Below are 15,540 nucleotides of genomic sequence, written 5' to 3' on the forward strand. Positions count from 1 at the left end.
TATGATTATGCCAGAGGATTGTTGGCTGGTCCTCCCTAGTAACCTGTGGCTTGTCCAGTCAGGGGAACGGGAGTGGGACCAGGAGGCAGCCTTACTTCTGGGCGAACTCTGTATGCCCGGCACAGACACCTAGGGCGGCTATTGAATACGTTTGTGTGGAAGGCGCAGAGAGACCCCATCTCGAGTTTATTCATTCTGGTGGCAAGTATGAGGACAAAAAAAAAAAAAAAGAAGGAGAGACAATGGGAAGAAAAAAGGTGCCCAAACAGGCCCGTAGCAAGGACCGTTGCATGCGGAAAAGGAAAAAACTGACGTGGGAGCGCCGGGTCGGGGCTTATGTGACATCGCCGACGACGCGTATGCAGACGCCTGGGTGGAGTCGCGTGATGCCGCCCCGGCACGCAGGGATGCTGTGACAAAGTTTCTGGATCCAGTCTCACGCCTGGGGATAATTCTACGTGAAGCAATCTGCGGCTAGTAGTCTCTATCAGATAAAACATTTGCAATGTTTGAGACAGGTAATGTGAGAAATGTTTCTCATTTCTTGGTTTTGGTATAAAAGTCTCTTGATAATATTGTTAAGAAGAAATTGGTAAAACATGCCTGTTTGGAGTACACTTTGTGCATTGTGGTTACAACATAAATAGACTTTTGGAAGAAAGACAGTCCGAGCCTATAGAAGGCACTCCGAATAATGAAATATACATTAAATATGGTATTTCCTCCATACTGTTTAGCACATTGTGGAACAAATATACGATGGCAGATGCCAGTTTACAGTGGCAACTTAATGGTACCTTTGACTCAAATAAATTGCAATATGTAGAAGAGCAGCTCTATAAAAGAAAAAGTATGCAGAGTATGTTTGATGCCGTAGGGTTATGGAGAAAACAAATTAAACAGAAACAGATTAAGGAAGAAAAGGATAGGAAGAAATCCGAAGAACAGATTATTTTACAGAAAATCAAAGAGTCACAATTACAAGAAGAAGCTAGTGTAGAAAGTGAGTAGAGAAGATTTAAACTTTAATTGCAAAATGCATATGTGGCTAGGGGAGAGATGGCTAATAAGGGTTTAGATGAGGATTCAGAATTAGAAGAATTGCTTTGTCGATCAGTCCGCCTCCTTATTCGCCAGATCCTACCGGGAACAATGCGGACAGAGGGTGCCTCTCCAGCTACCTCAAGTAGCACTAATGTATCCCCATTGCCTGCTGCCTCTGCTGCAGCTCCCGTATCTGATAGAAAGGTTACTACTCCTGTACGTACACTCGATACTTCTAGACGATGTCAGAGATCTGCCCTTACAGAAAATGACAAATTAGTATTGTTGATTAGGCCCTGTGAGTAGGTCTGAGATGATATACGATTAGGCGAGGTTCTCACGACTGACACAATACCCACAAATGACTCAGCAATATGTTGTGGGGGAAATGGCTAACACACTATTAGAGGACTGGAGGACTAATATGGATGATGAGGGCCCCTTGAGAGTTAATTAGGATATGGAAGAGGTCAAATAAAGGGATGTGTTCACCACTGCGGTGGAGGATATTTTTTCTCAAAAGAGAAACCTTGAGGCCCATGATAGCTTCGACTAAAGCTTTTCCTATGCGGCAAGCGGTTCCTGTGTTTCAATCAGCCAAAGGAAACGGTCTAGGTGCTAATGCGGCCCAGTTTCAGCTCCAATGGATTTATTCCCCTTGGAAGCGATAGTACGTATTGACCCTTAAAGCCTTTTTGCCTGACCGTAGGCAGAATCAGAGTGCATTCTATGATTAAATAAATGCTGCGCTAACCTCTTGTGTTATGACTTTGGTAATTATTGACATGTTTTTCGGACTGATACTGCCCCGACTTTTGGCGTATGGTTCGTAAACAAGACCATGCGGCCTTTGGCGGTACTTGGACGCAATTAGAAGCAGCTGATGTGCATAGGAAACCAGGGGAGAAACCACCACCACTTATATTAAGTTCAAGTTCAGAAATTTGTAGAGCGCACTACTCACCCATAGGGTCTCAAGGCGCTTGGGGGATGGGGGGTAACTTTATTTATCGAATAAGCAGGGAGCAGCGAGGGGAGCGACCGCTTCTGAGAAGCTCAGGACTTACCAAGTCGTATCATTACCTATCTGAAGACGGTAGTGCCACCAAAGAAAATATCATGGGCAAAACTAGCAGCTTGTAATCGGAGAAAAGAGGATTTGGTCCCTGACTTTTTCACCAGGTTTGAGACAACCTTTCATGATTATAGTGGCCAAGACACAGCTTCTGAAACAGGCAAACATTTATTTGTAGAAAAGTTCAGAGCTAACTTGTTACCTGAGATTTCGCAAAAATTACGAGTGGCTGAAAGTACGAGGGCTTCTTCCACCCCACCTAAAATTTTAGACATGGCCCAGAATTATGAGAATCAAATCAATGATAAAGATAAAAAAAGAGGGTAAAAATAAGGAACTGAAAACCAAAATGTTGCTACAGCAGGTCTATGGGCCACAGAAAGGGAGATGAGTTTTTAGAGCTGACTTCTAGGCCGAAATCAATGTGCGTATTGTAAACAAGAAGGGCATTGGCGATCCGAATGCCCATTACTCCGCTAACAAGGTAAAGGAATGGGTCGGGAAATGACAAGGGGCCCACAACAACGTCCTGATGTTAGTGACAGACCGAATAATTTTGACAATACTGCCCTGACGAAAACTTATTATGCAGACTACTTTAGTGTATCAGATGCCACAGGCATGCAGTTTAACTAGGACAGCATAGGACGAGAGGAGGGATCAGTTTCTATACCAGTAGATCAGACAGGCCCTTTTGTTAATGCAGAAATATTGGGGAGCTTACAGAAATTTCTGGTAGATACTGGGGCTACACAAACTGCACTTTCTCAAAAACTGATCCCTGGGACTCCCACGTCTGGCTAGAACAATCTATTTGTAGGCTTTGCTGGCAAGCAAATTCTTAGTCCCGTATCTAAACCCCTGGATCTTACTATTGGTCCGTTCACTATTAAGACATCGTTCCTTCTTGCACCAAATTGTCCTGATAATCTGTTAGGACTCTACTTAGTCAAACATTTTCATGCAGGTATTTATTGTTCACCGGATGGTGTATATGTTAAGTTTGGTAAGCAGAGATGCAATAAGCATTATGTTATTAATGAAGTCCCACGTGAACTGTCCTGCCTTCTGTGTAGGCAGAGGGTTATACTGATGTAGGCTTATTATCCATTGAACCCGTACACATACAGGTTAAACCGAATGCCGTTTTGCCCCGAATACCACAGTATAAAATATTGCAGGAAGGCGAAAATGCCTTAATTCAAATCAGAGGATCTCATTGTCAAAGGAGTAGTGGAAGAAACTGATAGCAATATTTGTAACAGCCCTATTTTGCCAGTTTTGAAAAGTTCCACCTCTGACAATAAAGAAAACGTTTATCGATTTGAAATTGATTTGCGAGAAATTAATAAAATAGTGGTGCCACTATTTCCCGTAGTTCCAGACATTACTACCCTATTGACAATGATCCCACCCACAGCACATGCATTTTCTGTCATTGTTCTCAAAAATGCGTTCTTTTCCATTCCTATTGCACCTCCTAGCAGGTATTTGTTTGGATTCTCCATTAAGGGATGATCCTTTCAATTCTGTCGTGCTCCTTAGGGATATACAGAGAGTCCGAGCATTTATAGCCAGGCCCTTAAACGCCAACTTGATACCTTGCAGTTACCTCCGGGCACTGCTTTGTTACAATATGTTGTAGATCTGCTGAAAGCAGCTAACATCACTGAACTCTGTATTGAGGCTACATTGATGTTATTGAATTGCTAAATTGGGCCACAAAGTATCGAAAAATAAGTTAGTTTTGTCAACCAGAGGTTACCTATTAAGGTCACCTCTTGTTGAAGGAGGGAAGAACGTTGACCAAAGACCAAATTCAGGCGATCATACACACACCTATTCCTCAAACGCAAAATGATGTTAGGGCATTGATTGGCAAAACATCCTATTGTCGACATTGGATTTCTCCCTCATTATTAAACCTCTCCTTGCCCTTACAACTAAAGATACCCCATTTCCTTTGCCCTGGTCTTCCGAGTGTCAGAGTGTATACCAGCAACTCCGAGCAGCACTATGTTCTGCTCCTGTAGTGGGAACACCAGATTTCACACAAAAAATCTCTTTATGTACATGAACGTAAAGGTTACACATTGTCTGTCCTAACACAGCCACACAGGAAAAAACAACGCCCATGTTCATGCTTTTCTGCAGTTCTGGACTCCGTGGCCAGGGCACTCCTTGGTTGCTTGAAGGCTGTGGCAGCAACTGCCATTTCAATCAGACAATCAACAGGACTTGTACTGTACCACAAACTGACAGTTTTTGTTCCCCATTCAGTTGATGTATTATTAAATCAGACTAAGACAACACTTGACGAGTGCCCGGCTTACTGGGTATGAACTCACTTTGTTAGCACCACACATTATGCTTAAACGCTGTCTGACCTTGAATCCAGCTACCTTGTTGCCATTGCCCTCTGAGCAGCTTAGTGATATACATGACTATTTTTACCACTGAAGAACAAACGAAGGGTTGAGTGGATCTTACTGATATGCCCCTGCTTGATGCTCAGGGTAAATTGTATGTAGATGGATTTTGTTTTAAGCTACCTGATGGCACCACGACTGCAGCTTATGCTATCACTACATTACACACAATTGTGGAGACAGCTCGAATTTCCTACAAGTCCGCACAAGCAGCTGAACTTACTGCGCTCCTGCGAGCTTAGTCAAGGACTGTCTGTGAATATCAATACAGATAGCCAATATGCCTTTGGAGTCGCACATAATTTTGGGCGTTTGTTGTAGGAAAGGGGCTTTTTGACATCACACGGTTCACAAATACAGTATGGAGAATGAGTTCAAAAATTGCTGACTGCATTAACATTACCAAAGTGAGTGGCTATTGTCAAATGTAGCGCACACCAGAAAGTAGTAGATGATGTAGGAAGAGGCAATTCTTTTGCAGACAGCACAGCAAAAGAAACAGCACGTAGCCAACAAGGACAAATGTATGTAATGTATTCCTCCGCAGACAAAATTTACAATGTACATGAAGAGGTTAGAGATAGCAAACAGATGGCAACAAAAGAGGAAGTGGAACAATAGGAAAAAACAGGAATATTGGACAGTGATAACTGTTGGGGGAAAGGGCCAGATGGTGACAGGTGGAAATTGCTGAGATCCTATGTTTTACCGTTTGTCACTATGGCACATGGTTCAGCACATATCGGCGCTAAAAGTATAGCCACACAACTAGAGCAAGTATGGGAACATCCAGACATAAAAAAAGACAGCTGAACATTTTGTTAAACATTGTATGATTTGTTTGCAACATAATGAAAGGGGAAAGGAGTAGCTACCCCAAAAGGAGGGTTTTCCCAACCCAGTGCACCATTTCAAGTTCTGCAAATGGATTTTGTAGAGTTTAAAAGATGCAACAACCTAAAATATGTTTTAGTAATATTATGTGCTTTTAGTAAGTGGGTGGAGGCCTATTCTACAAAAGATAATACTGCACCCACTACAGCTAAGATATTACTGAAAGAACTTTTCCAGAGATCTGGAATTTGTAGAATTTTTGGGATTGGTAATGGACCTCACTTTATTGGGCAACCATCAAGTTGATTACTGAGAGTCTAGGCATACGTCAGAAGTTCAATGCTGCCAATCATTCACAATCAGCAGGATTAGTGGAACATTATAATGCAACCCTGAAACTTAAGTTGGCCAAGGTGCAGGCTTCTACGGGACTTAAATGGCCTGATGCTTTGCCATTAGCACTCATGTTGACTCGTGCAGAGGCTCACAGTAGAAAGGGTCTCACACCCTATTAAGTTGTTTTCGGGAGACCAATGAATGTATGGGGTCCGCCACGACCTAAGAAAATGAGAGAACTTAAGTATCCTATTTTGTTAGACTATATATGAGAGAACTGACAGACAATCTTTCTTTGATTTACCAACAGCTATGTAGTACTGTACCTGATAATTCTACGGGTCCCGGGCATCTGTTGCATCCCGGTGATTTGGTTCTAACTAGAAGTGTTCTGCACTCAAAGAATCTGGAGCCACGATGGAAGGGGCCTGAGCAAGTCCTATTGACCACACAGACAGCAGTTCGAGTTACTAAAAGAAGGAATTGGGTTCATGTCACCCATTGTAAGAAAGTGCCAGCAGATCTGCTTCATACAACGGAAACTGAGAACGCAGGAATTGCACAAAGCATTCTCAGCAGCGAGGAAAAGACAGAGCATTACTTTGCCACACCGAGGAATTCCTCTTTACGGATCCAACAGAAAGCTGGAAGAGAGAGGTACAATCTGAGACTTCATGCTACCAACTGAATAAAGACTGAGAAGAAAAAAAAAAAAAAAGTCCGGCGAGTCTGGTCCGAGCAGAGGGCCAACTTGGTGGGAGGCTCTGTGTTACGAAGCGGCCAAACTAGGTTCAGGTGCGGTTTGTGACCTGAGCATCCTGAATCCGTAAGATACCCTGATTCTCAACATCATCACTTCTACATTTGTGGTATCTGTCCTGCAGTATCTGATTGGAAAGAAAAAGAGGATTCACGGTGCAGAAAACGACTGACACTATTCGTGTTATCATTCCAATAATCTGTCCAGGATTGGAAATAGAATCTAAAATGTCCACTACTTGGCCAAGGAATCCGGTGAAAAGTAAAATAGCAGATGCCCGACTTGGGCCATAGCTTCAGTTCCCTGACTGGTCTCCGACTGGATATTACACGGGACCAGAGTTGCATTCTCTGAAAAAGGTAATATATCTAACGGTCCTTAAGGCTGTCGTAGATGAACTTGTGGATGACCTTCCTTGAGTACCTGCTATACTGACTTATCATTGCCATAGTCATCCTTGGACTGCAAGTTCCAAGAATTTTGTTCAGCTCCTGGTTTGGAGCCTGTTGAGGTGAAATTGTGTTTGTTTGCCTCAAATGTTTGTTTTCCTTCCCATCTTCTCCACTGACTAATATATGCACCATATATAGCGTATAACATTTACGAACAGAGTTGGTAAAAATCATAAGAGACTATACAGTGAGAGACATTGTTGACTTCGATATTGTGAATGCCTATCATGGAGGGAGATAGTTTGGACGTTCAACACCCTACATTGAAAAAGATCAAGCCTAAATTGACATTTATTTGTTTGATAGAGAGTCTACTTAGTGTCATAAGTAGGTGTGTGATAGCTTGGTTTTTACGTATGAAATTTCCCATGCATATGCTTGTACGCCCAACACCTACACCGCCTGAACATTATTATTTTACTCTTTCAACATTAGATGAAAAACAAAGACTCTCTTATAAGAACAATTCATTCATTCGAATATTGCATTATATCCATAGTATTACTAATATTTCTAATTGTTGGGTTTGTGGATTGTTACCAGTACACCAGGGTGCAGGGGGAACGCCTCTCATACCATGCCCATTCTCCCACAATGGCTCCTGTCGTGCCTTGTTCGAGCTTCTGTGGGCTGCAGAAATTAATGACGTTTCTAAAGCTGATGTAGGGGGTCTTAATAAGGAGCTAAATACAACATGTTATCCAGATGACAATGGTAATCCACAAGCAAAGGGGTCAACATGGGAAACTGAGGAATACGCCGGAGGTAACTCTGCCATAAAATACGTCTTTGCGAAGACACAAACTAAATTGGGAAAATGATTCCCTGTTGTAATAGTAACAGAAACACGAGCCCCCCTTTGTGTAAGGAGTATCAGTGCCATCCCTGTAGGTAATAGCAACTGAAACACCACATTGACTATAACAGGTTCCAATAATAGTAGCTTCTTGGCATCCCATAATACATATTTTATTTGTGGGAATAAGGGTTATTTCTATTTACCACAAGGGTGGACAGGGATATGCTATGTATCTTTTCTCCTCCCTCCTGTTTATTTGGCTACAGTCTCTTATCACAAAACTCAATTACTGCCTCACTATTCTTTCCTAGTTAGGACCAAGAGAATGATAGATATCAAAGCAGAGGATCAGACGGATTGCAGGAATACATAGACGTGAATTTAGGTATCTGTGGCGGTTCAGAAGGAGGGACACTGACAACAGGGTGAGGTAAACGAGGTTTTATTTTTATGAATGTCTTTTTCTTTCGCTGGGACCTCCTCTCTCTTGCTAGGGTGGCTGGATCCAAGGTTGCCGATAGGTCTCTGGCTCTACGGGGACTTGCTCTTCCGTCTTCCTCCTCCAAGTCTCGGGTCGGGTTCCACCGCCACATAGAAGACAAGAAGAGAGAGGCTCTCAGGGTTACTGGTCCTGCCTTCGACGTTCCCTTGGGGTTACCAGGGTAAGTGAGGACACCGGTGAGAGAGTGCTCGACCTGTATACAGTGTAGGGGGAAGTGAGGGGACTTAGTGAGGGAGTATGGTCACAGGGGGTTTACATAAACAAGGGGGTTGTGGAAGGGATTCTGTAGAGCTATACACTATTTACACAGCGCCTCCGCGCTTTCCCCACCAGTCTGCTACCCTTTCACGCACCTGTGAGAGCCCCACTCCTCCTCTTCTCGGAGTGTGGCTGGGCGCAGAGCGGTATCGGGGGCCTCCTGGCGCCGCTCCTCCGAGACTCTCCTCGTCTTCTTCCTCTGTCCTTAGTGCTCTCTCGTTCTCTCTGTTCTGGGCTTTCTCTTCTGTCGTCTCCGTCCTCGCGGTGTGGGGCACACCCGGTACAGCTTCTTCCGGGTTTATGTTCACTCCGCCTCGCCACGCGTCATAAGGGGGCGTGACCGCCTGACCCATTCCGCATTCGCCGACATTGACAAAGACGTCATAGGGGGTTGCGGCTTCCCTCTCGTCATCGGCGAGGTTAAAGGCACAGTCCTCCAGCTGGGTCCACCATTCGTCGGACTCCGGTCCCCATGCAGTCTGTGGCAGAGAAGGGGCGTGAGTACCATTAGGTTTCCACCAGTCCTCCTCAACACCCTCCACCCTGCTACAGTATCTTTTCTTTTGTTGAGTCTCCCCTCAATAGCAGGGACATACGAAGACTCATGAGAGTTGTTGAAGTAGTACCACAGCAACTCTAGGTAACATCACAGAGGAACTCCAGGCCGCATGACTCGTAGTTTTGCAGAACTGCATGGTTCTAGAGGTTATCCTTGCGGATCGCGGTTATGCATGCCGAATCATAGGAGCTTGTTGTTGGGTTTACATTCCTGATAATGCACCTTCCATTTATCAGGCCATCTCCAAGTTACATAAGATAGCGACTGAAATACACCAAAGACACTGGAACATGTTATGTTATGTTAGGGTTTTTTGTAAAGCGCACGTACGCCCATGGGCTTCATGGCGCTGTAGAAGTAGGAACCAACACAACAACTTACTGATAATAAGCCTGTCTGAACAGCCAAGTTTTATAAGAACGTCTAAAAGTTAGAAAGTCTGGGCTGAGCCTAAGGGAAAGTGGTAGGGAGTTCCATAGGACAGCAGCTAAGTAATGGAAACAGCTGCTGCCCTGACGCTTTCTCCTGTAAGAGGGAACAACCAGCAAGTCTTTATTGATGGATCTAAGATTGCGAGTCGGCTTGTATTTGGAGACCAACTGATTGATGAACTGAGGCCCTATGTTTTGTAGACTCTTGTATATGATACAGCCGGACTTAAACATGATTCTTTGAGATACAGGCAGCCAGTGTAATTGTTCTAGGCCAGGCCTGATGGAACACCGCCTAGGTTGTTTAAGAACAAGTCTGGCTGCCTGGTTCTGCACTAGTTGGAGTCTTTTTAAAAGGCCAGATGGAAGGCCCAGGTACAGACTATTAGAAAAGTCCAGCCTGGAGAGTACCAGTGCGATGGTGACCTGGATAAGGGCTGAGTATGTCAGAAATTGTGCAATCTTTTTTATTTTCCTAATCTGGTAAAAACTAGCAGAAACAACTGCTCCGACTTGAGCTTTTAATGAAAGATCCGATGCAAGTGTAACACCCAAGCTCTTCACTGAAGAAGCAGGGACTGGGGCAGGACCAAGGCTCAAAGGCCAATAATGGGGGCCCCAGCTGATACTGCTGTCCCCGGGAAGAATTAACTCGGTTTTACCCGGGTTGAGCTTGAGGTGGTTTAAGCTCATCCAGCGTTGTATCATAAGCATAGTTTGGTGAAAGTGGGCGACTGAATCAGGAGTATTCAGAGGGAAAATTAGCTGTAAGTCGTCAGCATAATTAAAGATAGTGACATTGAATTGTTTTAGAAGGAGGGGGCGCAGATACAAATTGAAAAGCAAAGGGGAAAGTGAGGATCCCTGTGGGACCCCACAAGTGGAGGTGGTTCTTGAAGCAGTGAAAGGCCCTAAGCGAACCGCTTGAGTGCGGTTCGAGATAAAGGAAGTGATCCACTCAAGGGCAGCGCCCCTGAGGCCGGCCTGCTCGACACGGCTAATTAGAATAGAAAAATCAACCGTGTCGAACGCGGCCGACAAATCAAGGAGAACCAGTGCCTGGTGGATGCCTTTCCCCGCATTTGATCTTAATGTGTTTTGAACGGCCAAAATGACAGATTCCGTCGAGTGACAGGGACGGAAACCTGCTTGGTTAGTTTCAAGATAGTCACTATCCTCTATAAATTTGGAAAAAGATGTGGAGATGTGCGCTTCCAATATCTTCGACAAATATGGAAGTAGAGAGATTGGTCTATAGTTGACCAAGGCTTGAGGATCAGCCCCAGGTTTTTTTAATAGAGGAATAAGGAGGGCCTGTTTGAATCGGGGGGAACCATGCCACTCACCAGTGAGGAATTCAGTACAGATAGAATAGTTTGAGGCAAGGTTTGTCCTATTTCTCTATATATATATATATGGAGGACATGGACCTGGTCTGGTTGGTTCTGGGGCATTATTACGTCATGGGGATGGAAATTACATCTTATAGTAGCTTGTGTAGTAGGTGCTATTCTAGGCTGTTGTATTTGCATCCAGTGTATACCAGTAATATGTCCCCTCTGCACTTCTTTATGCATGTCTTGTATCCGTAAGAAAGAAAGTTCATGATATTAATGAGAAGCTTATGCTCCAGCAACAAATAGATGATCTTATGAGCATAGATATGAGAAATATGAACGATGATGGAGTACTTTAAGCTGTTGTAGTATAACACACTGATTTAGCCTATTATCTTTTATGTTTCCTGTATTTATGAAGCTTATTGTACCTGGAATATATAGCTTTTTGTTATTCAATTAGACAAAATGTGCATAGCAGAGGCTAAAAGGAGGGACTGTTAAACGGTAAAAAATGTATTCTGTTAAGTTAGCCTCCGCTCTCCCCCATTTTGTCTGAACACCCATTTTGTGTTTCTGCTGGGACGTTTGCAAAGTCAAGAGTTACGTGTTCACTAAAAAGCTGGTTGTGCTGATAATACTTGCATGCCAGAGTAGAGCCCCTACCCAAAGGCCCAAGCACACAGATGTTTAATCTATAAGCCCAGCAACACCTGTAACTTCCCTTGCCTATCTACAGAGAGGACGAGGGTATGGGTTTATCAGGAGTTAGCAGTCTGCATTTCATCACGTCAAAGTGGTTTCCAATTTGTTTCACGCGGCACCAAACAGTATAAATACAGTGTTTGAACTTGTGCTCATCAGTTCCCATCCTCTGGCACTTGCAGTGACTGAATGATGGCTCTCATGAGTGTAATAAACTTGTATTTTGTATCCACTCCAGTGTTGATCCTCATTTGTGAACCCGTAGACAGAGGGTGTCCCTGCAACAGTGAGACTGATACAAATTTCACTTCTACAACCGGCCATCCAGGATGTATGTTAAAGGGATTTCCTGAACAATCTGTTTTAAGTATCCTTAATGCCTCAGAACCAGTGGCAATTGTTGTGATGGTCAACAAGTGAGCCTGTATTTGTAGAATCCCAAATATACAATTCAAGTGTGACTCCTATTCAAGGAGCGTCTTGATAAGCATGCTACACCCATGGTGCACCCTGATTTAACTAGTATCTGATAAAAATGGACCAATGGGAACATTGGTCTTACAATTAGGCAGCGGTGTCGAAAACAGGAGACACAGACTGACCGACTGGTACACCCCTGTTGTTCAAGTAGAAAATCCTAGTAAGCCTGACTAGGCCTAGTACGAGTAATACATCTGCTTGCTACTTTTTCAGACTGAAGTACCTGTACCTAGATCAGAAATACTGACATATGAACCTAACTTACACCAGCTCAACTGCATGTCAACCAGGAGCACTAGAATCCCTGCAGGAACTCTTATAAATGTGTCCGCTTTCATGGAGGGAAGGCGGAGGGAGAATTATTTGTAATGGGTAACTGGAAAACAAAAACTAACAAGATCCTTATACACCAGAGTCCCCAGGTGTCCTTTCGAGCTGGTACTGGGCTGCACTGCTGTAGGGAGAAAGGGTACTGGGTGGTCACAAACCGATACCTCCTAACTCTGCTTGAGGAGGGGTGATGTGTTTCTTATCTGCACCAGTAGCAATGGCAATTCTGGTATCCGTGGCTCTGGAAGAGTGTGAAGAATGCAAATCCTCAGCATTTGGGTTATCTATTCTATCACACACATTCAAGCCTTTTTCAAACTATAATGGTATAACTGGCATCTGTGCATACAATAAAAAAAACTAGGAATTAAGTTCAATTGCTCTTAACTTTCAATCGCAAACATGATTGCAAAGAGCATAACAGTTATTTAAGCCTGCATTGTCTCAAAGCAAAAGTAGAAATTCAAAGTAATTAATAATATTTACAGCTCATAGACATCTTTACAATTTTGCAGTTAAGGATTTTATCAAAGTGCGCCCACAGACACAGGCCAGAAATAATGTAATAATCAAAGCGTTGCACCTACCACAAAGAAGTACTTCTTGGCTACGGTATGGACGAGTATTAACTTAGCCAGTGCTGCAGACCCGTAGAGGAGTACTGAAACATAGAAGTGTGTGTACCAGGAGAGGGAATGGCCAGTGACAGAGATGAACAGTGCTATAATGAGAACTGTCACTATGGCGCTGAACCAGCTGATTAACATGATGCCAATGCCGAAGACAAGATCCCTCATTTGGCCGACACCTAAAGAGGAAAAGAGAGGCTGGTTAGTATTATAAAACCATTTTAAAACAGAATTTGACGACTGTCAAATGATTCAGTAGTGCAAAAGTGGTGAAAGTCAACGTGTTGTACCAAAGTTTGACCACTGGGAACTCCTGCAGTGTGCTTTAAAACCAAGCCCAAAAATAATTACGAGAATTCCTCAGTCTGGCCTATGGAATTGAAAACCAAAGTAGAGGACACAGGAGCAGGCCCCTTCTTGAGGAAGTACGCATAGAACAGGGGAGGTAAATGCAACTCGACTGAATTGTGTGCTGAGTTCATGTAAAAATAACTTCCACGTTGTCAAAGTTTACATTACATTTTGTACGTGCTTTAAGCACTAGAATTATTCCTCTTATTTTTATACACCATTTTGTACAAACGGTACTTCCGCAAACATGTAAATTCACAATCCATTCCCACGTGATCATTACTCTTTCCTTTTGGAGTATATAGCATTAAACAAAGTCTGCAATCCCCATACTTCTTTCACAAATCCTGTTCTTTGAGCTTTATTATAAACGTCTAATTATTGATGGGAAATCCCACTTTTCTCCTCCTGTTATTTTGCAACTTCTCCCTCACTCATTAAAAAGTCATTAATAACTTTTGATATAGTGCTTTATCGCTGCACTTTTGTTTCTACTATTATCCAATTCATGGTGCTCGCCATTTACGGCAAACAATTTATACCACAGACCCCGGCGATCTTCAAATCACCACAATAGTCCGCGGCAAGCGTTCAAATCTTTCAACCATTCTCTCTGTGTCTCACAATTTCAAGCCTGCACGTGCTGTATCGAAGCTTGGCTCACAGTTCAGCGATGCTTCTCTTTCGACCGCGTTGTCTATTGTGATATTTATCAGTCACTTCCTAACCCAGGTGTGCCTATTAGAAACGTCTAGTAGTTCCGCGTCCTAATAACCCTAAAATATATTCCACTATTCCAAAACAGACTCCTCTTGAGCGCGCCCCGCCAAAAACGTTCCTCTTCAGTAGTATTGGCAGCCAATCCTGGACGGGTGCTGGTGATCCAGCGCTCTGTTTGGAAAACTGTCTCAAAAACGTTACCTATCACCTCAATACTCACCATTAAACATGTAACACATATAAAGGCCCATAATCTTAATGAGACAATTTTTTGAGCAACTGAATCAAGTGGTGTGATTAATCAAAACTACTCACATGTTATTTACATTATTATATACAACTGCAGTTTAACTATTTTCACCATGGTTTTATACATTTATTATTATTAATCAGACCACTTAAGGCGATTGGATCAACTGATGGAAACTAGACCATGAATAAACAAGACCAGCTTGTCTTTTGAAATCTAATTTTATTAATTTTATTCTTCATAAAGAAAAATAGCATTTACGTTTTAAAATCTTTATTTTATAAGCAATTAAGAAAGCAGCATTTTAATAAGGAAATGAACTAATAAACTGACATTTTCAAAGCAAGCTCAGAAACATGAAATATTAGCAGAATAACAGTTTCCATTCCCTAAATCTATTTCCCTGTCTATTTCTCACTTCACCTAGAAAGGAAAATCCATTTAAAGTCTGCTGTCCTTACATGCGCCAAAGGTCCAACAGCATGTCACGTCATTCAGGAATCGGAAAGTAAGAGCAGCAAGCTTTTTTCCTGCTCATGGTGTCAGGTTTTATACCTTTCTTTCTAGCTAAACTTTCTACATTTTACATTCTTTTCAGCAAATCCGAGCTTTTCATTGGCTGTCCTGTGCCAGTCCATGATAAAATGCATTAGGTCATCTCTGATTCTTGACCAAGACCAGGCTTCACATAAGCCCTATTGTCTTTCATTTCTACATCTTTCAGCTTCCTCAAGAAAGTAACTTTTCCTCGAGTTTTGAACATTTACTTCCTAGCCTTGGCAGACCCTTTAAGTTTTCTGTCCTTGAGCCTTTTCTCCATGAGCACGTTCAACTCAACCAAAGAACTGCTTTTTCAATCAACGATGACAGTGCCGTAAAAATCTTCACAGCTATGCATGTGCAAAGACTTCACTCTGGACAACCTTTTGCGTCTGCAGCTCTGTCAGCCATGTTTTCTGAACCACTTTTAGGCCTCACATTGGAAACTATTATTAAACAAACACAAGACATCAATTAAAGAATGGAGACCCATTCTGTTACCCACCCCCTTTACTAATTAATCCTGTTAATTATGTTACCTAGCAAAAAGCACAATCAGGCAGCATTATATTTACTTCTCCTTTAGGAACTGCACGAACTCCATGAGCTTTCGTCACAGAAAAGACATAACATAAGCACACAAAATAAGCACATGCCATTAAACAGCCGCATTTAATACTGACAAAGACAATAGACAAGGTTAGTTTATTATTGTTTCT

The 15,540-nt window shown here is 42.8% G+C and overlaps 1 protein-coding gene across 2 annotated transcripts in view; it reads right to left on the bottom strand.

Moving 5' to 3' along the window:
* The window catches only part of ERMP1 (endoplasmic reticulum metallopeptidase 1), a 689,629-nt gene that overhangs the window by 213,625 nt on the left and 460,464 nt on the right, over positions 1–15,540 (bottom strand). For both annotated transcript variants that reach the window (XM_078675921.1, XM_078675920.1), the window contains one exon: positions 12,919–13,139. In XM_078675921.1, coding sequence (XP_078532047.1) covers positions 12,919–13,139 — 221 coding nt within the window. The remainder of the gene's footprint in view (positions 1–12,918; positions 13,140–15,540) is intronic.

This window comes from Lissotriton helveticus, chromosome 2_1, assembly GCF_964261635.1.
Source record: "Lissotriton helveticus chromosome 2_1, aLisHel1.1, whole genome shotgun sequence".
In the NCBI taxonomy this organism is placed as follows: domain Eukaryota; kingdom Metazoa; phylum Chordata; class Amphibia; order Caudata; family Salamandridae; genus Lissotriton; species Lissotriton helveticus.